This window comes from Vipera berus, assembly GCF_964194415.1.
Source record: "Vipera berus genome assembly, chromosome: 6".
Taxonomy (NCBI): domain Eukaryota; kingdom Metazoa; phylum Chordata; class Lepidosauria; order Squamata; family Viperidae; genus Vipera; species Vipera berus.
In genome coordinates this window covers 57,466,366-57,491,588 of record NC_138208.1, presented here as the reverse complement: position 1 = coordinate 57,491,588, position 25,223 = coordinate 57,466,366, and the positions used below count along the sequence as shown (strand labels likewise).

Sequence of the window (25,223 nt, the reverse complement as noted above, 5' to 3'; positions counted from 1 at the left end):
TGCACACAACCGATGTATATGTCTTATAGCCAATCATTTGGCAGTATTAGCCACAATAATATAATAAATACAGAGAGAGCTTGCTTTTATACACCGATGGTAATGGTCACACAAACCACAAACACATTTACAATGAATCTTGAAAGTTTCCATTTTCATATTGGTAAACAGTCTGTTCTTCGACATTGTGCCTCACTCCCTTTTCCTTTGGTAGCTCTTTCCTTTGGGCTTTGTCATGCTGAATGGTAGCGCCGTATGTTTTCTTTGTGTTAACAAAAGTATCACTGTTCAGTTCAGTCTCTTCAGCCAGTTCATCTTGTTCAAGTATTCCACATTTCTCTTCATTCAGACTTTCTGGGTCAGCCCATTCCTGCTTCTCGCCAGAAGCAAAGATACCATAAAATACCACTCCACTATAATGGACTAAAGCAGCTATCAGAAAGACGTTTTGCCATTCTTCACGAGTCTAAAGAAATGACATGGGACGTATTTTATGTAGATTAAATTTGTATTCCATTTTTCCACCAGAAATAACATTAAAAAATGATATATTAAGAAAACAACAAAGCTGTAGTTAAAATATTAAAACTCAGGAACTAAAAACATATAAAATAATATAATAAATAATATCACTTTAAAGTAAATTGATTTTATCAGCATGACCTCCTTGGAGCCAAATAAACTATTTTTATGCCAAAAGGCAGTCTCTGGGCTACTTTAGCAGACAGAATCTAGGAGCATCTGTATAAAAAGCCCCTTTCTTTTGTTACTATCAACTATGGCTGTGATAGTGGAGGAACCAACAGTCCTGATGGCAGGAAAATGTTATATTTCAAACCACAGAAATCTTGCAGCTAATAACCAGCACTCTGAATTGATCCTGGAGACAAACAAGTAACCAGTGACGCTATTGTAAAATGAGAGTCACTTTCTGGGGCTAGTTAATAATGTATCCACATTTAGAATCAGCTGAAATTCTGAAAACATTTCAAAGAGAGCCCAGTGTAAAAATGTACTGTAGCTTGAAAAGTAGGAGCATTATAGTGTCCACTGATATCTGCAGGAAGAACTATATTACCATATTAGTTTTGTGCAAACACACACACACACACTCCTGACCAGCACTGAAATCTACCTTTCAGGTTCACTACTAAATCCAGGAGTATACCCACATTGCAGACTTGAATTTTCATGCAGTTTATAATCTCATCCAAATGTGGTTTTATTTCCTATTCCTAATCTGACTAGATAATCTTCAAATGTATCTTCAGAGGTATGGGAGAAAAAAATGAAGATCTTATAGCCCAAGTTTCCCAGTATCTTTTCTGACATTGCTAGTATCTTAACTCTCTTGCAAGAGTAATGTTCATGGCAAAATCCACTTGCTGAAATAAAATGTCATATCCCCGTCATGTTTTTCAAAATGACCAGGAATGATTTGAAATTAGAGAAACTAATGATGCTTTAAAAACAATAGCTAACTGCCATGCATTTGAAAGTCATTTAGGAAAAAATACATTGAACATAATTACCTTATGTTTTGTCATTGCACCAACAATAAGAGGGCAGACCATTCCTGATAATGTCCCCACTCCATTAGAGATGCCCATGAGAATGCTGGCATACCGAGGTGCAATATCCAAATGGTTGACATTAAATCCTGTAACACAACATATAACATCAACAAGGTGTATTCTGTCAGCATGAGAATGATTCAAGCAGCTTTAAATAAAACTGCTTCTTTTAGGCTGATCCTTCTTAATCAGGAATGTACAAAGCCTCCAAGACCTCACTGTCATCTGGAATTTGACTTGGTCCCTGAAAATTTCAAATATGGTTACCAAATAAGACATAAGAAAAAAGAGATTAAATACATTAGGGCTAATTGTGTTAATTAGATTTAATTTAATGTCAATGTAAAATTAATTAAATATATTTTAGTTTGGACCCAACCCTCAGCTTATTTTTTGAAGTGGGGACTCTGCACAGCTCTAGTTTCTCAAAGAAGGAAAATAATAAGTAAAGCATAGAAAAAACAATTATTCTGAAAATAAGGCACTGAAAAGATCATAACCTCTCATATTTCATAGATAATTCAAAGGTTTTAACTGTTAAGATGAAATTATATTACTGGTTTTGAATATTTTAAATACATAAATGATATAACAAACATACTTAAATAGCCAGTCACTTACTATTAGCATAATGGTGCTACTTTTTAATTTTTATGAAGTAAAATTTTGATTAGAAATTAATCAGTTTACAAAGCTATTTAAGAATGTCAGAAGAGCCTTTGGTGAGATGGGTAGTAAACAGGTTTGATACAAGATAGATAGATAGATAGATAGATAGATAGATAGATAGATAGATAGATAGATAGATAGATGATAGCACAGGTGAAAACAGTGGTAATTTTGAAGATAAGGGAGACGAGATAGATAAAGAGTTTTGCAGAGAAAGAAAATGTTCTTCAAACGTTAGTTCTCCAAATACCAGTTGTAAAAGAAGCTCAATAGCCTGAATAATTTGTGTTAATAAGAGAACAAAAAAGGCCACGCCACATTCGTGCAAGTCATGTAAAGTTCAAGGCCAAGATTAGGCACAAATATTCAGGGTGCAAAGGGGCAGAAACTGAAGTTTCTAGCTGACAGTTGGTATAATAGCAGTACCCAGATTTCCAATCTAATTAATATTCACATCTCCTGATCCTATTACAAATTTAAGTGAGACAATAACTTGGCTTAGTGGTCTTTTTGTTATAATCTCTACAAGGGCTTTTTTCCCCTCATAGAACGCTCAGAACGGAGTTCCGGCACCTTTTTTGGATAGAACCTTGTAGGGTAGGCAAGGCAAGTTGTATGACGTGTGTGAGTTCCGTCACCTTTTTCTTTTACAAAAAAAGCACTGATCTCTACTAATTATAAGTTTTACTTGATAGGTTTTTTTCCCTGTGGAATTCCCTCTCCCCTCTTTTGTCTCTTTCCTAATTTCACTTTTGTGTTAGAAATTATACAAGCAACTGCCTTCAAAATGGTCAGTGAATTGGTAGGAACAGGCAGGATTACATTTGCAAATAACTTTAACCTACTTTTCAGTTTTTACCATTATTAGTTCTCTAACACGGAACCCATGAATACAGATCTTCAATTCATTATTTATAGCATATTAAAAGGTGGTATCAAAATTGGTTAGTTTGCCAAACAGAAAATGTTCTTTAATGACAAATTTTTAAAGCTATAAATTTTCAATCAGTTTTGCACCATACACTGTGCATTTTCTCTTTTGAGTGAAAGTTAAGGATCCAGACCAATAGGATATCCCATATTACTACTTTTAAAAATATGCCTTTTTATTTTGTACCACCAGTGTTTTTACAATGTTGTCTGAAATAATTAATTAATTAAATTTATATGCTGCTTATCTCATTAATACAGCAACTCTGGGCAGCTTACAATATAATAAAAGTTTAAAAAGTACTAAAAACAATTAAATTAACATAACATTAAAAATTGAAATTAAAAGTTAAGAACCAAGATGATAAGCAGCCTAGGGATGATAATATAGAAACAGGAAATAGCAATAATAACCCTGCTGATACTAAAATACTTCTACAATGTGTTTAACAGTTTATGTTTTACCTGAAATAGCAAATCCACTAAAGCCTACTGCTAAAACCAAGAATGAAATAGCCACACCTCTAGTGTGAGAATATCCAACCACCAAAAGTAAAGTAGCTTCCATCCCAAAACCTGCAAAGAAAATATATGGAGAAGATTAATAATTCTTCAAAATACACTGCTTGAAGAAGTATAAAACATTTATTTATTTTAGATGTTGTTTTTATTTTTTTCTTTAAAATTAGTTCCAGACCCTAACAACATACCGATTGGTTTCTAGTTTCCTCTGCTTTTTATAAAAACACCATGCCACACACACACACCCCTCTGAGCACATGTAGGTGTTCATGGGCATGATGCATGAATGTCAGGTCTGGTTATTGCACTGTGTTTTATTATTATCATTCTTACATTCATTGTTTGATATTTATAAACTGCTTAGAATTTGTAAGACTAAACCAACATAAAAGTCAATATTTCCTTCCTTCCCTCCTTTCCTTCCATCTGCAGCCCCAACAGATTATCTCAGAAGGAATGAAACTTTTAGCAAAAAAAAAGCTGTCCCTCTGTCTTCGTATATTTTGAAAATTCAACCCCCTCTTTCAATGTACAATATACAAAATGCTTGAGATTTTGCACTGATTATACTTTTTAAAAATCAGCAAATCAGTCTGATAGGTAGGTAAAGGTAAAGGTGCCCCCACACATGCGTGCTAATCGTTTCTAGGGGCTGGTGCTCATCTCCGTTTCAAAGCCGAAGAGCCAGCGCTTGTCCGAGGACGTCTCCGTGGTCATGTGGCCAGCATGACTAGACACCGAAGGCGCACAGAACGCTATTACCTTCCCACCGTAGTGGTCCCTATTTTTCTACTTGCATTTTTACGTGCTTTCGAACTGCTAGGTTGGCAGAAGCTGGGACAAGTAACAGGAGCTCACTCTGTTACGCGGCACTCGGGATTCGACCTGCCAAACTGCCAATAGGTAGTAACATACAAATCCAATATAAGATCTAAGCATACCTCCACAATTCATGATTTTTCTGACAGCAGTAGTTGTTAAAATTCTCCTGCTGCGCAAAAAGTCAGCCAGTTGGCCTCCAATGGGTACAATAACAGTCATTACCATGTGTGGAACTGCAGATAAAAGACCAACCTGGAAAAAAATACATACAGTGGAAGTCACATGACCAAAAGAAATACAATTTTCTCTCAATGTCTGAAATTAATTAAATGAATATTTGAGGAGCACATGATTCCGTAACATAGGTGATTTTAGTATATTTTGCACTAGAGAATTGAGTTGACAAATTTCCATTTGTCATTGGTTACTACAAATTATGGTGACATTTACCATAAAAGGAATTGTAAAAGTGATTGTTAAAAAAATAGTAAAGGCTGCCCAATAGAAACAGCAGGCAAAGGGATGTAGCTCAGAAATCCTAACTAGTTGCCATGCCCTCCTATGTCTTGGATGTGGTTTTTCATCAACAAAGTAAATCTTAATTTTCCAACAGAATTAACAGGTTTATTTGAACATTTGCTATAGATAAAATTATTGTCAAATATTATACAGGCCTCCAGTTTGAGATTCAGTACTAAAACACCAACAGTTCAATTAAAAATATACAATGTTTGTATACATATACAATATGCAATATGTTGGTAACAAACATCCAAAGAATTTAAGGGCTGCCTCCAAAGACAGCTTATAAAATGCTGTTATAGAATGTACAAGCCATTGGATAACAAAACATCATTTGTATCATAGGACTATTGATATACAGATTAGCTTTTTACACTCTTGTCAAACAGTCCTTGGTTTTTATTATGCTATCTGTATGACAAGCAGCTGGCACTGATTAACAGTGAGCTACATTAAGAGAAGATTTAAACATGCCAAATTATTTGGTATAACCAAACAAAAATAATTGAGCACAACCAGCAAGTTACCTTCAGACCTTTAGAAAAATTCCTTGGCTTTGTATTTTTACCTTACTTATTGCAAATCCAAAGACCTCTTCAAAATAAGCAGGCTGACTTATGAGCAGCAAGTAGAAAGTCCAACTTCTGCAAAAATTTGCCACAACAATTGCATAAACTGGCATCGAAGTGAAAAATTGCTTCCAAGGAGTGCTAAATCTCTAGAAGAGAGAATGCCAAAGCTTTTTAGAATGATGGAAAGTCGTGGTTCAGCTGGATAATGTTAGGCATCAATTTAATGTTCAATTTGTCATTCATGTGTATTATTTTGGGAAAAGCTTTTTCACTGTAGAAAACAATATTTGAAAAACAAACATGAATAAGTAACCTCTCTTTTTGTTATTTACATAATGAAAAGGAAAAGATTCTGCAGCAAGCAGCATCAACCCCACTGTGTTCAGCATGTCTTAACCAGCCAGGAATCCATGCTCCACCCCTTTGTTGCTGTCCTCAAGCAGACATTTGAGACTGGCAGTCTGGGTGGTCTTGCACTTTGGCTCAGAGATGCAACTCTAATTCCACTACTAGCTGAAAGGCACCTGAAACTTCAGTAGGCCCTGAAATCACAACTCGTGAGGAAGGAAATGAATTCTGATAGAAATAGCTCATCTGTTTTATAGTATAGCCCTATGCATATTTATGGAATTCAGATTTAATCTTTCTTTAAAAAAAATCATTGGAATTTAATGCTAAAATGCAAAGTTGTTCCAAACTTTCTTTTTATATAAAGAGCCAGAGAAAAATTTTAGAAGTCTTTTTGTTACAAGCTTAGAAACAAGAAAAAAAAAACTGTTTGATTTACACCATCTTATGATTTCAAAAACATGGGATGAGAGATGGGAGACTGAAAACTGTGTCCACAACTCTTTCTCTCTTCCTTTGCATTTATGTATTAAGAATATTTCTGTTGCTGAATCTAAAAATCACATCAGGCAAAATCTGGAATGTCTAACAAAAGGCTTCACGGTCAAAGTACTATCACCTAAGCATAAATTAAGATATTAAATCAACAAGCACAGAAGTTTAGGAGTAAGATTATCGGGGTTAGAATCTTCACAAACATTAGTTACAGTCAGTGGTGGGATTCAGCCAGTTTGCACCAGTTCGGCACAATCAGTAGCTAATTTTTTGTTGACCAGGCCCAGAACGGACTTCCGGAAGCGGCATCCACACACAGAACCGGTTGTTCACATATTTGAATCCCACCACTGGTTACAATAGTGATCTGACCAAATGCAACAACAAATTTGTTGTTAATTGATGTTTTCTACAGTAGTTTTGGACAATAAAACATTTCCAAGAGAGGGAAAAACTATGAAATGAGGCTACAAATAACTTACATTGGTACTGATTAAGTTGGCTCCGCCTATGCTAGTTTCTATGTAAATTCTTTCCTCAGTACTTATTGTTGGATGAACAGCTGGGCTCTCATAAGCTTGCAGCAGCCAGAACATATACCACATTATCCCAAATATTCCTTTAAATGTAGAATGAAACAGAATTTTGTCAATCAGTCAAAATATTAACAAAATATTTGTCAGCATTATTTCAACACATATTACTTCATCTATGATATTCTTCTTCACTTGGCAACTTACCATATATATAGAAGACAGATGACCATCCTATATATTGTACCAATACACCTGCAAGTGGCATAGCAACTACTGCCCCAGCATAAGAACCTGCAACAAAAGCCGCATATATATGGATCAACAGCTGTGTTCCAACATACTTAACCCATTATTTTCTGTTTGGAAGAGCACTACATTGTTAACTAAAGTTTTATAATCTCAGAGTTGCTTCAATAGTGAGATGAGTTGCTTATAAATGTAATAAATAAATAAATAAATAAATAAATACACCCCATTTTGCAGTAAGAGAGATGAAAACATTGTAGGAAAGTGTTGGATTCATGGATTCTTTATTATGGAACACACTTGTTTGTGTTAGACAACATTGCAGCTGTTAGTGTTGCTGAAATACAGATAACTGAGAATGCACTTTGAAATACTACAACTCACGTTTCCCAATAATAATCTAACATGACCTCAGATAAAAGACCTATCCCCTTTGTTTGTTTCTTGACTTCATTCAGTTTAGGTACCAAACCAGCCCTGGGCAACTCAACCAGTCCTGGGCAACTCATACTATAGCAAAACAAGATGAAAACACACCATACAAAATACATAGATAAATGGATCTGTGCAAATTACAAAAAACACATACAAGTTGCATTGAATAGCCCTAAAACTTTCAGGGTTGTTGTTAGTCTGGCTAATAATAATAATAATAATAATAATAATAATAATAATAATAATAATAATAATAATAATAATAATAATAATAGTAGTAGTAGTAGTAGTAGTAGTAGTAGTAGTAAAAAGCCTGAGCTGTTAGGTAATTAAGCAGTCAGAGGAAGGTTTGTGCCAATATTATTTCTCATTATATCTGGTTTTATTGTTTTCTGTTCTACTATCCTTGTACTGTATTTTAATGTTGTAAATGCCTACAGCCTCAGGAGCGAGATCATTTATAAATCTTATAAATACAACAAAACTTCACAGTCATATTCCTGGAATCATCATTGCTAAAAGGAGACTTTACATTTGCTCCCCTAAAAGAAAAACGGGTGTGGATGTGGTAAAACTCATCCTGAAATGCTAAGAGGGATTCAGAGGAGGAATCTCAACAGTTTATTTTCTGGTAAATATGTTTTTGTATGTGGACACATATGTACACATGTGTGCACACAGACTCACAGAGACACACATACATACCAAAAAACAAAACAAAACAAAAACCTGGCTATGCCCACTGTCTTCCATTATGAGAGGTGTTTATATATTACTCCCAAAACTTTAAGTGTGCCTTTTGGCCCTAAAAACTGAGGATTGCCATTATTTCTATGTCATGAAATAATTCAGGACATTACTGCTGTAAGTAGTATTATGTGATGATTTATAGGAAAAACATGTTGCTAGTAAATGGTTAAAAAATGGCATTTGGATCCTATTGAGAGCTCATAAAGACAAGCCATGAAATTCTAGTTTGGCATTTCCCAGTGTTGCTAATTAATTATTCTGGAAGATGCATAGACTCAGGTGTTCTTCTTTTCCTCATTTAAAATTAGTTTATATTATTTAATAGACAGTTAACTTATGTATGAACTATTGGGCATCTTGAGAACATTGGAACTGTTCTTGGAATAATTATAAATAAACTAGTTCAAAACATTTATCCAAGCTGTACCTTAAAAGAGATGTTCCAACAATTCTTTTTAAACAATATTTGAATCAAGTATAATAAATTGCTTAAGAATTTTTAGGTAATTGTGCTTACATTGATCAACATTCAACTTGTCTGGAAATAAATAAAAACTTTAAAAGAATAATAAATAAAAGGTAAGGCAGTCAAACTCAGAAGAGGAATGAATTAATGCACAAAGACAATAATATCAATAAGTTAAAGGATGGCTACTGAAGCTGGAATTGAGTTTGGTTATTGATTAGTATATTCTCACAACACATGGAATCATGAACTAGCCATATATGTTAGCTTAGCATTTGGTTGTATGAATTGAATCTTGTGGTTACAACTGGCGTTGTGATGCAGCTGGAATAACCTAGAGCTAAACATGCTATGGGACGCGGTGGCTCAGTGGGTTAGGACACTGAGCTTGTCGATCAGAAGGTCGGCAGTTTGGCGGGTCGAATCCCAAGTGCCGCGTAACAGAGTGAGCGCCTGTTACTCGTCCCAGCTTCTGCCAACCTAGCAGTTCGAAAGCACGTAAAAATGCAAGTAGAAAAATAGGGACCACTACGGTGGGAAGGTAAAAGCGTTCTGTGTGCCTCTGGCATCTAGTCATGCCGGCCACATGACCACGGAGACGTCCTCGGACAAACGCTGGCTCTTTGGCTTTGAAACGGAGATGAGCACCGGCCCCTAGAGTCGGAAACGACTAGCACGCATGTGCGGGGGAACCTTTACCTTTTACCTTTAAACATGCTTAAAACTGTAGAGATGAGAGTGGATTTTAGGAGGAGCCTTTCTGTTCTACCACCTCTTACTATATCAGACAGCACAATATCAGCAATAAAGTCCTTCAGGTTTCTGGGTTCTATCATCTCCCAGGATTTGAAATGGATACCCAACATTAGAACCATCATTAAAAAGGCATAACAAAAAATGTTCTTCCTGTGTCAACTCAGGAAGTTCAGACTGTAATTTATTGGGGTTATTGCTTGTATTGATTCACGTGTCTCTTTAAATGCTGCATTAACGGTTGCTCAATGGTATGTATGTGTAACGGTTACTGACTAAGCCAGACTTGTTGTCTCCAGGGCTATCATTGGTAGATTTGGGGCAGGAATGGCTTCCTTCAAACCTATTGGTCGCCACCTAGTGGCCAACCGTATAAATAGCTGCACAGCAGCCACTGTTTCAGTTCTGTTCTGCTTGACTTCAATAAAACATGTTACTGTTTGGAACTTTCCGTCTCGCTCATTGCCTGAAAAGAACCGGCTACACAACACAGACTGCCCCAGCAGCTGTTGACCCAGTTTTACTGAGGAATTATTGAGTCTGTCATTTGTACTTCTATAACTGTCTGGTTTGGTACAGCAACCAAACAGGATAGGTATAGACTCCAACTGATACTTAGGACTGCAGAAATAACAATTGCAAACAGCCTTCCTTCCATAGAAAATCTGTATATTGTGCGAGTCAGAAGGGCTGAGAAAATATCTAGACCCCTCACATCCTGGACATAATCTGTTTCAACTCATTTTCTTAGGATGCCACTATAGGGCATTGCATGCTAAAACAACTAGACAACAGGCAGTTTTTTCCCTTATGCCATCACTCTGCTGAACACCTCTCACAGTATTGTCTACTGTCTATATATACTGTATTTACCCATGTTGTACGGCTGTATTACTGTTACCCTTCTAATCTTCTTTACTACCCCCCCTTATTTATTGTTATTGTTGTTGTTGTTGTTGTTGTTGTTGTTATGTTGCTTTGCATATACACTGAGAGTTTCTGCACTGGAGACAAATTCTTTGTATGTTTAATCATACAGCCAAATAAAATATTCTCTTCTTCTCTTCTCTTCTCTTCTCTTCTCTTCTCTTCTCTTCTCTTCTTTCTCTTCTCTTCTCTTCTCTTCTCTTCTCTTCTCTTCTCTTCTCTTCTCTTCTCTTCTCTTCTCTTCTCTTCCCTTCCCTTCCCTTCCCTTCCCTTCCCTTCCCTTCCCTTCCCTTCCAATTCTTATTCTTATTGTATGTTATCTGAATTGCAAAAATTGAATTGAATATACAATATAAGAAGTAAATGAAGTGTATAAATAAAAGTCAATATCTGATACGTGAGTATGTTAAAGCAAGTGATATGAGTGAGTATATGTTAAAGCAACAAAAATCTAAGCATTAAAAGAAAAAACATTTTTCCTAATTTTTTTCCTATTTGAAATGATCATAGAGAAAGTAGAAAACATATGTGCTGAAATGTATAAGATAAACAATTTTACACCAGTCACATAAGGCAAAATAAATGTCCTTCAAGTATTAAGAAAGTTTCTTTAGCAATTAAATCCTCAAATGAAAAATATGTGAATACCTTTTATAATCAGCATATTATTTTTCATTAAACCCATTGTGCAGGTATTTTCTCAAAACAAAAGAAGAAAAATCAACATACCACAAAATGAAATAGTTGCCAGCCTGCTTCTTTCCAGTGGAGGAGCCCATTTACTCCACATCCCATGGCATGCTGGATAAGTCACCCCCTAGCAAATTTTGCACAGTGTTAAATTTTTGCATTTAAAATTTTCCTTTATGCTCACATTTTTATTACCTGCAAGTAACTGGACTTTTTACTGTTTTAGACAGGAATCATCTGCAAAAGGAAGACATCTCACACAACACAAAGGAATTAACTTGAAATGTGTATGTGCGCACATGTATGTATACGTAGGCACATTATAATATGTATATAATACAATACAGAACGGAAATAATGATTCACTGGTTAGAATTCTGTTAGAATTTTGGTTCCTTTATTTACACTAGTTTTTTTTTTACTCTACCTATATTTCCTCAAATGTAAATATCACAGACCAATATCTGTGAAGATATTTTATTAAAATGTTGTGATTCAGGGTCAGCCTGTGGGTTCGGCAGTTGGGTCGAACGATTCAGAGGAGGAGGGGGGTGTTGAAGACCTTGCTGAGGGGGTTGAAGATCTTGCTGATGATAGCCCTCAGGCAGGCCCCTCCCACTTGGTCACCATGGAGACCCAGCTGTGTGAGCTTGACAGTGTGGATGAAGATGACCCACAGCTGGCCCTGTTCAAGGACGCCCGACGCAGGAGGCAGTCAAGTAGGAGTAAACAGAGGAAGGCTGTGGGGCTTCTCGGAAGGAGGCAGAGAGAGGCCACGCCCTGAACTCTTTATAAAGGGAATGTGTGGGGAGGGCTGGTTTGCTGAAAGCAACCACTCAGATAGTGTTTCAAAGCTCCTGTATCTTGGTTCGTGTCTTCTTTGTTTTTTGTAGTAATAAATTTGGCAGACGTCATTCCAGCCTCTTGCCGTTTATAAAGGGGTTGCCTTTTCTGCAGGGCCGGTAGCAGGCTGGTACAGAACATAAAATCCTGCCCCAGACACAAAGCTTTGTTTTAATAGTTTTAAGAATGGAAAGGATTTGAAGGATCCAGTTACTTCAAATACTGATTTTCTTCAATAGGAACCTGCTTGTTATTTGTTGAAGCTGAAATTATTAGTTGAAATTCCACGTCATATTTTCTCATCTTTCAGAATTTACATGGCTGCAAATTAAACTTCAATTCATTTTGTTTTTTGGAATTTTACTATAATAGCATATTTCCAGAGGCCTCTGCCAGCTCAGATGCTTTAGTCAAAATGATGAAACCACCATTGTGCTGTTGTGACATCACTATGTGTTTACAAAGGAGATGGCACTTGCTCTCATTTGCTCTCCCTCTTGATACCCAGCATAATGGATCTGCGAGTTCCCCTCCTGTTCTTTATGTCACCAAGCTTTCAAACATCAAGCATTTTTATAGCTTTTATTTTTATAGTGGTCCTTTTAATACTTATTTGTTGGGTATACATCTTACTTTTGTTGCAAGAAGTCATGTGGACTACATAGCTCTTTTTCTTCCACCCCTTTCCCCAAATTAATTAGTCCAAAGTCATCCAAGAAGTTTCCATAACTGACGATAAGCTTGAATTTCATTTTTCCCAGTCTTAGTCTAATACTTTAATCATTGGAACAGATTGCCTTTTGGTGGAAGGAATACAGAATCCAACCCTAAATACACTTAAGGAGCTAGGTATACACTTACTAAGATCAGTGGTATTTACTTTAAAAGTTAACAATATGGGAATAATTCTACTTCAAGTATTATCAGGTTCACCAATGTAAATTAACTAATATCCCCCCTCTTAATTAACAGTAGACAGTTGGAAGTTCGGAGTAACCAAGAGATTCAATTTTAACATAGTTGCAAAAAAATTACTTGCCCTGGAATGATGCAAACATTATTTTAATTTTTGTATTGCTTACATGCAATTAATGAAAACTTAATAACTGTTGCAAATAAACGTCTACATTGGTACTTACCTCCACAAGGCCTTGTAAAATTCTTACAAACATAACACACCCATAATGTACTCTGGCAGCTGCAGGAATGAACATGTTTAAAGTTGAAGTTAGGAAAATTGCTGCTCCAAATACCCTAAAAAAGAGAAATATAATTTTCCCCTATAATTTCATATCAATCAATCAATCATCAATCAATCAATCAATCAATCAGAATAGAGCTGGAAGGGACCTTGGATGTCTTCTAGTCCAGCCCCCTGCTGTCCAGTCTCCTCTTAAAAATCTCACGTGATGCCCTGATACTATATACTAAACTGAGGAAATCAAAATTATCCAGAGATCATTTTTTTAAAAGGACAAACTAATCTTTCATTGAAGATTTTATATTCTAGAATTGCACATAACCAGCTAATACAACTGAACAATTTAGCTGAGCACAAACGAAAATATATGATATTTATAGTTCTTTGTTCTGTGAACTTTTTTTATAAATGTTACTCTCAAAATGTTCAATATTAAAAAACTTTTTAGTTTACAGTAATAAACTATTTTTGTGCTTCATTATGGTAAATAAAGATTAATATTAACTATTGATCCTTAAGCTGCCATACTATGTCCATTTCCTCACAATGTCCATAAAAAGGATGGAAATAATATTTTAAAAAATTGTTGTTACTGTTTTAAATTATATCAATACATTTTTAGAATAGAATAAAACAGAACAGAATAGAATATTCTTTATTGACCAAGTGTGATTGGATACACAAAAAATTTGTCTCCAGTGCATAAGCTTTCAATGTGCACACAAACAACAAAATCATAAAATCATAAGGTACCAATAGGATAAGGTGGTAGAAAAGATGAGAAGGATAATAGTAACACAGCCATATTGCATGGGTAATACTACATGTCATTTAAATCCACAAATGATTATATATTGTTAAAAATGTTGAGTTCTAGAATAGTAACACTATTTTTGTACATATTTTTGTACATATCATCTGTTTTTCTAAATTCTGTATTGCATTATATTATATTAAGATATTACCTGTTTGCTGCTAGTTTATTTGCAATGAAGCCTCCTGGAATTTGTGTAACAATATAGCCCCAAAAAAATGATCCATGAATGAGTCCTACTATTTCTGGATCCCAGCTGAATTGTGCTTTCTACAAATAAAACAATATTAAATAGTAACTCAGCCAGCATCTTGATGTTTGTAAAAATATTTTACTGCAAACTCCAGATATTTCAGTAATCATTAACCAATATTTGTGGATTTTTAATCCTCCAAGAGCTGTAAAAGCAAACTTATTTGATGGCAGGGGAAATTTTTGTGAGTTCTTTTTTATTAATTAAACTATACTTAAATTATATATAATATGTTTAGAGTATTAAATAAATGTGTTTAATTAATTAATCAGCTAGTATGCTCTCAAATTGATGGACTACACAAATTTCATTTTACATCTGAATGTTTGAAAGTCCTTGCTGATATACTTACTGTTCACAATCATATTTCTAACACAAGAAAGAAAAATATCTGGGGCATTTTTATTGCAGCTATTCACCTATCTGATTAGCCAAATTAAAGAACTCCTTTGTTCTAAATACAGGTATCTTCCCCAGTTGTGCTACGGTTGTCCTTGATTTAGTGCATTTCTTGTTAATATATCTTCACTCAGACTGTAATTTGTAGAATATTTTAACGGCACCTTTCATCTGAGATCAGGACACATTACAATAAAGCACATATTGGGTTATTGACCAAACTTGCTTAGGCAAAACACGTCTAAAAAGGGGATGGGGATACAGTCCCTCTTTATAGATTTATGTACATTGGAATATATCCAGGTATTTCACTGGATATAACACATCATGCACTTAGTGAAGACAGTGGGACCTGTAAAATGATATGGCACTACAATGGGGTTTTGAAAGAACAAGAAGGCAGTTATTACAGGACCACAATTTCTTTACAGGGTGTTACTTTCTTTCGTTTTCCAGAGTTCTCCTTGTCTCCCAGGATTTTTTCCCAGAGTGTCAGGACCTCTTGGCTTTCTAAATGTTTTGTGGCTGAGCTAATAGTTTTAGTTTTCCAGAGAAGACATAATATGTTTAGAGGCTTTTAATTTGGCCCCAAGAATTCTCCCTCCATTCCGTGATATTGCTTTTTGTTTAAATCTCCATTTTTACTGTGCAGTAAGTGTTTTATGAAGCTCTTTGTTCCATCTAGGCCTATTTGCATCTGTAAGCCTGATCTACTTCACAGGGTTATTATAAAACCTGTGAGTATTGGCATATGAGGAGAAATATATACTCTACCTTGAGTTCCTTGGAGGAAAAACAGGTTGTACATCTAATGAAGAATCACTATTGGAGTTAAAACATAATATTTCATAAATGCCACTAAACGTTTAATGGAAAGCCCATTTGGATAGTAGTGAAGGAATTAGGCTAGAAACTAGGAGACCATGAGTTCTAGTTCCATCTTAGGCACAGCCACTCTCTCTCTCAGCCTTAGGAAGGAGGCAACAGCAAGCCACTTCTGAAAAGCTTTGCCAAGAAAACTACAGGGATTGTCCAGGCAATTGTCAGGAGTCAATACTGACTGGGAGGCACACAGGCTCACAGACATGCACACAGACAAACTTTAATATCACTGTGTCTCTCAATAGCACAAGTAGAAATCAGTTTCTAGTAAGAGGAAAAAACCTAGTACATGAGCCAAAGTTTCTGAGACTTTGGAGAACTGATCTATCTGAGTAGAAAGAACAGTCTGTTCTGTATCAATTACAAAGACCCTAATTAGCTTATACTATCTGAATATCTGCTAATTCCAGTGAAAAAAAAGATAATACTTTTTAATCTGATCTCTTCTAGAGTATTATAAGATATTATTTTTCTGTGTTAAAATAATATATCCTTCTATTTACCTCAGTCTCTGGTTTTCCATTGATGTAGACTGTGTTGTTATTGACCATTTCCACAATAGCAACACCAAGATTGCATCGAATTCCAAAAGAAATGCAAAATCCCAGACCACTCATCATAGCAATAATATAACGCTTAGGTAATCCACAGCAATAGCAATCAAATAAAGGTGACTTAGTTGTTGCTTGCACGGGTCTTCCTTCTTCATTCAGCTCTATGGCATCTCTTTCAAAGTTGGTTCCATCAATTTTTCTAAAGTCATGCAAAACAGAGACAAGGTGTGTTTAGAGAAAAATATACTCTCAGAAGTTACTGTTACACACTTAAAATAACTAAATAATGAAATGCTTTTGTTACATTCCCACTTCTTAATAAATTATGTTTAAATAGCATGGAAAGAAAGGAGCCAGTTTTTACAGAGTACCCATTTTCAATCTGATGTCCTATGTTGTAGCCATAGTTTCCAAAAGTACTGAAACTGTAACTCATCATCTCTGTATGACTCTTAGAATATTCTGGAAAGCTAATATAGTGACAGTAGCACTTCTGATGAGGCAGCTGCAAATCTAGTTCATCAACCATCAGGGAGACAGTCACAGAATAAAACCTGCAGTGTTAGAGAGTGAGTCCTAAGTGTACCATTTACAGTATTTTGTTTAAAAATGTATTTTAATGTGATATTACTGAAAGCATAGATTGGGAATCTGTTGTGTTGTCCCCCCCCCCCAATTTGTTGCTGAACTACAGAAATTATAGACTTCTCAGGTTTGCTGTTCAGCAATAGCTTGACGTTTTCCACCTCCATTTTAAATCGAAGGCTTGTATGATACAGCATGGAAAATAAGATTCCAGAACAGAACCCATTGCTTGCCTTTGCTTTGCAGAACTTTATTTAGAGGTGCCTTACTATAGAATAAAAGGCAATATAGATCTCATTAGCAAATCTATTATTTGAAAGTATGTTTGATCCTCAGCTGTCTTGGGAACTTGCATGTAACTTTGATGAGAGTTGTATTCTCTGTAACTCTCATTAAGCTAGTCAGATTTGGCTATTTTTTTAAATAGAAAATATGCTGTATTTTCAAAAAACCTGACAGTTCTTAAACTATTAAAATTCTAGAAAGAACTGTATTTCTTACACAACCATTAAGAATTACATTAGTAACAATAGTTTAAATTAGAGGATATGCTTGAGTTAAATAATACAATAAATGTGTATTTGTATTCTGAACATCTTAAGTGGTACCTTGGTTTTTATATTGGATTATATTTTCTGCTTTGTTTATAAACGTTTTCATATTGTTTTTCTTCTAAACTGGTTTCTTAGCTGCCTAGAGATATGTATTTAATATGGCTAGCTATCCAATTAAATTTTCTAAATAAATAAATAAGGAATGCAAAGCCATAAGAGGGTTCAGAGCCAAACCCAGGGGAGAGCAAGAAGGGCAAATGATAAAATATGAGTTGTGTTATCACTATGAAAAACCCATGACAAATGACACAAGTAAGGACACAAGTACAACTTGTGATATTGCAGTACATGTTTGTTAGTTTTTTGTCAGTTTGTACCAGACACTTGTGTAGGTTTTCAAGAACAGAGTGTGGTGGATGTTTCATACAGAGATTTTCCATTTTAGGAAAGGAAAAGTGTATTCCATTAAAGTGAGTATATTACTAATGGACAAAAACCTCCCACAGCGTGTGTATTTGCATGCTGTTTTCTATTTATTCCAGGAGAGTAAAAATATATTAACTATTACTTATATTTAAAATAAAATAATAAAATACCATATCATCCCCAGCACTTATTCCTAAAATAATAAATATCATTTGAAACAATTACAAGCTTTTTATTTGCTTTACATCCAAAGGAATTGCTATGGATATACTTCCAAGGACAGTGTTATGTGCATGGACATTTAATGTAAATTCACACAGCATCATAAATAAAATAACAGAATAACAAAGTTGGAAAGGATCTTGGAGGTCTTTTCTCACCATTGAATTTCATTTTGTTAGATAGGGCCCAGTGTTCAAGTCTCTTGAGATCCTTCTGGATCTTGAGCCTATCTTGAGTTTTAGCTATTCCTGCCAGCTTGGTGTCATCTGCAGAGTTGATTAGTTCCTCTTCTACCTCTCATCTAAATCATTTATGAATATGTTGAAGAGTACTGAGCCCACAGCATACTTCCCTCTAATAAGCAGGCATATACATAGAATGAAGGCTATTGGTAAGCACATTGATTTGTGCTTCTTAGATTGTAAGCCGCCCTGAGTCTTCGGAGAAGGGCGGGATATAAATGGGATTAAAATAAAAATAAATACCGTAATAAATACTTTGTTTCACACAATAATTCCTAAATATCTGCTCTTTGCCATACATATTTTAAAGAGTTTTTCTGTTCAGACAAATTCTTATTGTCTCAAGTGGTAAATCTGTGGGATTTCCCATGCTGTCCTGTTTAAGCAGTAATCAGGTCTAATCCTTTGTAGTTATTCCTGCTAAGTTAATGTCATCTGGTTGCTGCCCCATAACAGGGTCTTCAATAATCTTAATGAAATCTGGGTCCAACAGAAAAAAGGCCATGGGGAAAAAAAAGACTGAGAAGGCAAGAACTGACAGAATATTTATATTACTAGCTAGTTAAGCTGAAGCCTTCTGGAACCTAAGTTTAATATTAGCCATCTGGTACCTAATATTCTCATCAAAAAAGCTTTTGCATGTACTTCATTCCTGGATTTCAGCTAAAAACAACCTTGTTGAGGTATCACATAACTGCAGTTGTAAGGCTTGCATCATGCAGGATAATCATGGAAGATCTACTGGCTTGGATGCTTTGCAGATTCATCATTCCTTTTTTCAAATCATGATTCCATAGACAACTTCCTGATTTTTTTTAAAAAAATATATTCTAGTTTAGGAGGGTAATATAACTGGTTATATTACACTCATTTTTAATTTGCTATACTATGTGAATGTAATATGTATAGCATAGTATAGTATGTATAGTGGTACAGTAGAAAATTTTACATTCTGAGTAGATGGTCATATATTGTTATTATATATACTATTTACATATTAGCCAAAGTGGCACAGTGGTTAGAATGCAGTACTGCAGGCTAACTCATTGCTCACTCCAGGAGTTTGATCCTGAATGGCTCAAGGTTGACTCAGTCTTCTATCCTTCTGAGGTTAGCAAAATGAGGGTCCAGATTGTTGGGAGCAATATGCTGAGTCTGTAAACTGCTTAGAGAGGGCTCTAATGCACTATGAAGTAGTATATAAATCTAAGTGCTATTACTATTGCTATTAGTACTTATTCAGTATTACTATATTACTATGAAAGAATAGAAACACATACCCACACCATTTGATTTATGGGGGAAAATAAAAAGTTAAAAATAATAAAATGAGCATAAATGTGTACATGGAAATGTGTACATTTCCAAGATTTATCTCTGATTATTGTGATAGGACTGTTTCATCCTGCCACCATCAGTAGCCATTTTTGCTTCATCACACAAGGAACTTCTCAGCCAGAATTTACAGTCCTAATTGCCCTACTGGATATCTTTTCTACTGTTGTCTGCCAGTCAAGTTCAATGCATCCCTTATGATAGGTTCAGTTTAAAAGTAAAAGGCAGGAAGGGACAGAAAGGAAGGGACAGAATAAAATAAGCAAATCCTAGTGTTCATTTATATATATATTTATATATATTGTTAACAAAGAGAGAGAGAGAGAGCCTGTGGCCTAGGGGTTAAAACAACTGCTTAAGACGCAGTCGGCCCAGGTTCGAATCTCAGAAGGGTATGGCTGACTGATGAGAACAAATAAGTTTGAAATGATCATATTGGTCTCCCTTTATTCTTTGTTAGCAAGCCAAAACAAATTTACACAAATATGAGCTGCCACTGCTGTGGCTACTGCCTGTAGATGGCCTTGGGCTAGGCTGAAACAGGAAATAAGATTTGTCCCGTGTCTGGGACCAAGCAAGTGTATTCTGAATGCTTAACAAACAATAACACTGCCTAATATGCAATCAGCCCAGGTTCGAATCTCAGAAGGGTATAGCTGACTGATGAAGACTAAAGAGTCAGAAATGCATCTCAGTTTCCCTTTAATTCTTTGTTAGTAATTTACACACACACACACACACACACAAATATATATATATATATATATATATATATATATATATATATATATATATATATATATATATATATATATATATATATATATATATATAATTCTTATATAATATTGCTCTTGCACTCAATTTTTAAAAGTTCAGTAAAGAATATCCTGTTTTTACTACCCATATTAATCCAGTTTAGGAGAAACTGTAGATGGGAAGCAGAGTTGGCTTCAAAGGCTTAATTCCTAATCCATCTGAAAAAAGGGTGATGTGGATAAGGTAAAAGGATAGACTGATAAGAACAATACAAGAGAATGTTGAAAAACTCCAACTATAGTGTATACTTCAGACAAACAGAATAATTCTTTAAAAAAAGAGAGAAAGGACATTGCTACTGTTTCCTAATTTAGATAGCATCATGTAAAACACAGAGAAATAGTACAAAATGGGAAGCTGCAGAAAGGCTGCAAAACTGAATTTTGCTTAATTTAAAACTCTACTTGTCTCATTAAGTTTGAAATGTGAAAGGAGTCTCCTTTTATCCCAAAGGTGCTTTTTCACAAGGCAACTGGACTTTCTTGTTTTTCTTTGAAGACGTTTTGCTTCTCATCCAAGAAGCTTCTTCAGCTCTGAGCTGAAACAAGGGCTGAAGAAGCTTCTTGGATGAGAAATGAAACATCAAAGAAAAACAAGAAAGTCCAGTTGCCTTGTGAAAAAGTACTTTTGGGATAACTACTGTATGACCTGGATGACTGAGAATCTCCATAGACGAGTCTTTTAGAAATTCTTGCTGTCAAATGATTCACTACAAAATTTTACCTGCTAGTGAATACTTGTTTTCAATTGTTGAATACTTGAAATCAATTCTTTTCCTTTTTTAAATAATTGCCTTTCTTCTTTTTTAAAAAAATCAGATTTATGAGATAAAATTAAGTTTCCAGGGATTGAGAAGGACTCTCAGTACCTGCCTGGGGTGAGTTATAGTATTATTACTCTGACAGTTTCTGTTGGCTGTTTCCTACTATGATATAGAGATTTCTTCTCAACGTACCTGACACATTATTTAACAGAAGCATAGAAGTCAGATCTCTAACTCAAGCAGCTTGCAATCTAATCCATGTTCAAAAAAAGAGATGTTCCATATGTCTAAACCAACTTACAATAACTTCAGAGCCTTTCTTGTGGGAATGGCAGTTGTTCTATGCCACATTCATGGAACAATCTCAGTTCAAGATATTGTTTACTATTTGAAATTATCAGAGGGATCAACAGATTTAATTCTAACAGTAAAACTAATCTGTTTAAATATAATCCCAAAGGTAATTTTAGTAGTTTAGGTTTTCATACACGGACTTGAAGTCAAGTTATTAGATGGAGACTCAAAAGGACATTTTAATTTATAAAACTCCCACAGTTCTAAAAATTTTGAGTATTTTTAATTTAAAAAGACAGCTGCAGCTTGATTAATTTCTCATCAATACTGGGCAGTATCATTTATTTCATTTAATTATAATTATAATCCACTCCTGAAATATAGTACACCAACAAATAATACCGATATTTTGTAGATAATATTAAATAAATATTAGATGCATGGTTTTAAAATATTGCATGTCTGATGGTTCCTCACTCATTACAGAATTTACTAAATATTTTATGCAAAGGTAGTCTTAGTGTTAAATTATTGTGGGTGGTCACATAGAGCAATGCTTCATGTGCGGGGGTTTTTTTGGGGGGAGGACAGCAAGATGGAGAATCTTATTTATCTTATATTTGTATTTTTACGTCCATGAGCAAAAGAGTTAAAAGAAAAAGAAGCAGGATGAAGATACATTATCAGCAATGTAACAACCCACCAGGATTCAATATAAATTGCAAAATGAATATGGAAAATAAATAAATAAGTTTCCTATCTGAATGGAATTGAAATAGAATTTAGAAAATAACTCAGTGATTAAAAGATATATATTTTTGCAAGAATTCCAAAAGGCTTGGGTCTAATCTATGCACAACTAAAATTATTTGTTGATATTTGTAGATATATCTTCATTTAAATGAGACAAATATCACACTCAGAGACAGTTAATATTAACAATAGCAGCAACCTAAAACTTTGGAAAAATATGAAGAAATATCAGCTTTGGGCTAATATGAAGGTAGCTTTTAAATTTTTATAAATTAAAAATAATTTGCCCAGGAAAGCTAGGAAAACACTTATGCTTAGTGCTCAAATTTAAAATTTAAAATGTCTCCCTCATTAAGTCTGGCTTGCCTCTTTGTGACTGCACAATACGTCTATGTAGTTTTCTTGACCACATTACAGAAATGGTTTGCCATTGCTTTCCTCTGGGAGAAGAAGTTATTGCTTTTGTTATGACTTCACAATATAAACTCTCATTCTGATTTTTTTTGGTGATGTTTCACATAAACTTTTAGCTTTTTGAAAATAACCAAGTCAAATGAATGCATGAATGTCTAGATATTATAGATAAAATAAGGAGATGAGCTAGTCGGTCCTGATAAATAAAGAAAGCATGGATCGAAACAGTTATTCAGGACAATACAAAAAACATAAACATGTTGTTTTTCTGCAGTTAGTATAAGCAATTAATACTGTAACATAATTCTATGTATATTTATATAGAGAAATTTTACCTTGAGAGATATTTAATTGTGGTTAAGCACATATGATGGCAGTTTAGATTGTAAGGAAATTATATATAATATTATTTTACATTGTAACAATAATACATTATACTCCTGTTCACGCTTTTATAAAATTTTGAAAAATGACCACAAAACGTCTTGTTATAGGACAGCACATCAATAACACAACTGTGCTGTTTTCAGAAAATAAATAACACAAAAACATACCAATTAGACATTGTAGGCATTATTTTTTTCCTTGTAAAAAGTTTACTGTTTGCATAAAAAACTAGTTTCCATAGGAACTTAATAAAAGCTTCTTTTTTAACATACAAGACTTCTAATTTTTGCTATGACAAGTTGACACAGTTTTTTTCCTAAAATATATTATGAACTTCATGGTATATAAAATTCATTCACAGATAACACTCATGAATATGAAATATACTTTCAAATATATTAGAATGATTAAGTAAAAAAGCACATATTAAATTCAGGTAAAGAGTACAAAGACAAGGACATATTTGTGGATTTAAGAGTATTTAAACAGACTGAAGATAAAACACAACTGCTGTTCACACTCACAGCAGTGTAGCTAAAATACTTCATGATTTTTAGCTGTACTAATTTAAAACTACAAAAAAATTGATTTAGCAATAACATTAAGCTTGCCTAAAATGATGATCATCTAAATTTTGGGGGAGGGTTGCCTGATTTTGTAGGACACACCTAGCTAATGTATATCCTTGTATATCCTCTTTTATTAATTTGTTCCTACATATTTCACATACGTATTTCACTTTCTAATTTTACTATAATCTTTGTAGAAGTTAACAGTACATGAAACTGTTACCTTTGCAAGTGTCCTAGAGAGTCACTTACAGTATTCTTCACCTCTTCCTTCCCAGGCTTTAAAAGTCTCTCTTTTAATGAATTTAACACTTCAAAAGGCATCTTCTGTTCTTTCTTAGATAAATCCTTTTATGTCAATTGATGACTGATCATCATCAAATTTTTTCCCAGTTCTAATAGTCTTTTTTTCCTGTTCTGTTCTTTTTTTCTCTTTTCTTCCTTGGGAGAGTGATCTGGCAGATACGTTAATCTTCCAAACAAAATAACCACACCAAAATTATCAGTAGATCCTCCCAAAGATTGTCAATAATTCAGTGCGAATTGCAGGAGGTCTGTTTTGCATTTCTTGTTATTCTGCCGTCTTCAAAGGAATAGACCTGAAAGTGAGTAATCCTGGACCTGATGTTAAGCTTATGCATCTGACTAAAGCACATTATAACATGCTGCTCATCCTCTTTCTAGGCTTTCTTCACACATGTGCTCAGTGATGCTATAGTAACGAACACAATACTGTCTCTCTCTGGCCATTTGAGCTTCTCCCTAGCAAACTTTATTAAACATTTATGCATTCTCCCTCCCAATTACAAACCATGGCTCCTATTTTGCTCTCTGTTTTCCTGCTGAACCCCAAATAACGATATTACTTGACATAAAGAGAGACAAAACAGACAGACAGATGGACACACACACACACACACACCCTAATATTCCACTTGTGACTGATCTCATTAATGTCTCCCTAATACAGAATCACTATATACTGTATAAATGGTATTGGATACAAACTAGGTCACACTGAAAGTTAGGGGGGGGGGGGAAAGGAAGAAATTGATATTGAGTTACATTGAGATGTAAATGCTTCCAACTGAGTTAGCATAAACAAACTGCTCAATTCCCTCTTCTTTCTAAAATAATAAACACACAAACATACACATACTGGTGCCAGACCTTCTCATTTTGTTTAAATAAGGATGTAATTATACCAGTTATCCTTAATCTTAATGAAATGTAATGGTATGTAGAAAATACAATTCAGATATTACATTAATATTGTATTAGAGGCCAGGTGTCTTCTCTGTAGAAGTAATTATAGCCAATAGTTATAATTTGTATTTATTATTGTTGTGAATATGGCAATTTGAAATATATTGTACTCGGAGAAATGAAAGAAGAAAATGAAGACGTCAGGATAAGCACTGACATGGTTAATAAACTAAAACCATTTAATAGATAATTAGAAACTTTAAAGGAAGAGTATGATCAAGTAATACCATTGCAATCTCTTGTTTTCTTCTCCCAAACTACATTAGAATCTTCTCAACAGTTTAGGTAATGCCTATAATGGACCTGGTTAATATTTGGATGGGAGATCACCATAGAAGCCCAGGCTGCAAGTCTAAGCAAAGAAGAAGCCCTCACATAAATCCATCCATAC

At 34.5% G+C, this 25,223-nt stretch overlaps 1 protein-coding gene across 1 annotated transcript; it reads right to left on the bottom strand.

The window, feature by feature from the left end:
• Window positions 1-24,403, bottom strand: SLC17A8 (solute carrier family 17 member 8). Its single transcript, XM_081330272.1, has 12 exons — window positions 23,790-24,403; window positions 16,153-16,402; window positions 14,267-14,385; window positions 13,240-13,354; window positions 11,297-11,384; window positions 7,195-7,281; window positions 6,937-7,073; window positions 5,608-5,757; window positions 4,637-4,769; window positions 3,639-3,749; window positions 1,533-1,660; window positions 1-466 (listed from the first exon to the last, which is right to left on the bottom strand). The coding sequence occupies exons 1-12, from the start codon at window positions 23,888-23,890 to the stop codon at window positions 128-130; spliced, it is 1,758 nt and encodes a 585-aa protein (XP_081186398.1). The 5' UTR covers window positions 23,891-24,403; the 3' UTR covers window positions 1-127.
• Between the last annotated feature and the right edge of the window lie 820 nt (window positions 24,404-25,223).

Excerpts from the sequence above, each read along its gene's own strand:
- SLC17A8 (XM_081330272.1), bottom strand. The coding sequence starts at position 23,890 with ATGCCTTTTGAAGTGTTAAATTCATTAAAAGAGAGACTTTTAAAGCCT. Across the intron at positions 11,385-13,239 it reads TTTTACAAGGCCTTGTGGAG|GGGGTGACTTATCCAGCATG; the intron begins GTAAGTACCAAT and ends AAAATTTGCTAG. Across the intron at positions 1,661-3,638 it reads TAGTGGATTTGCTATTTCAG|GATTTAATGTCAACCATTTG; the intron begins GTAAAACATAAA and ends GTTGTGTTACAG.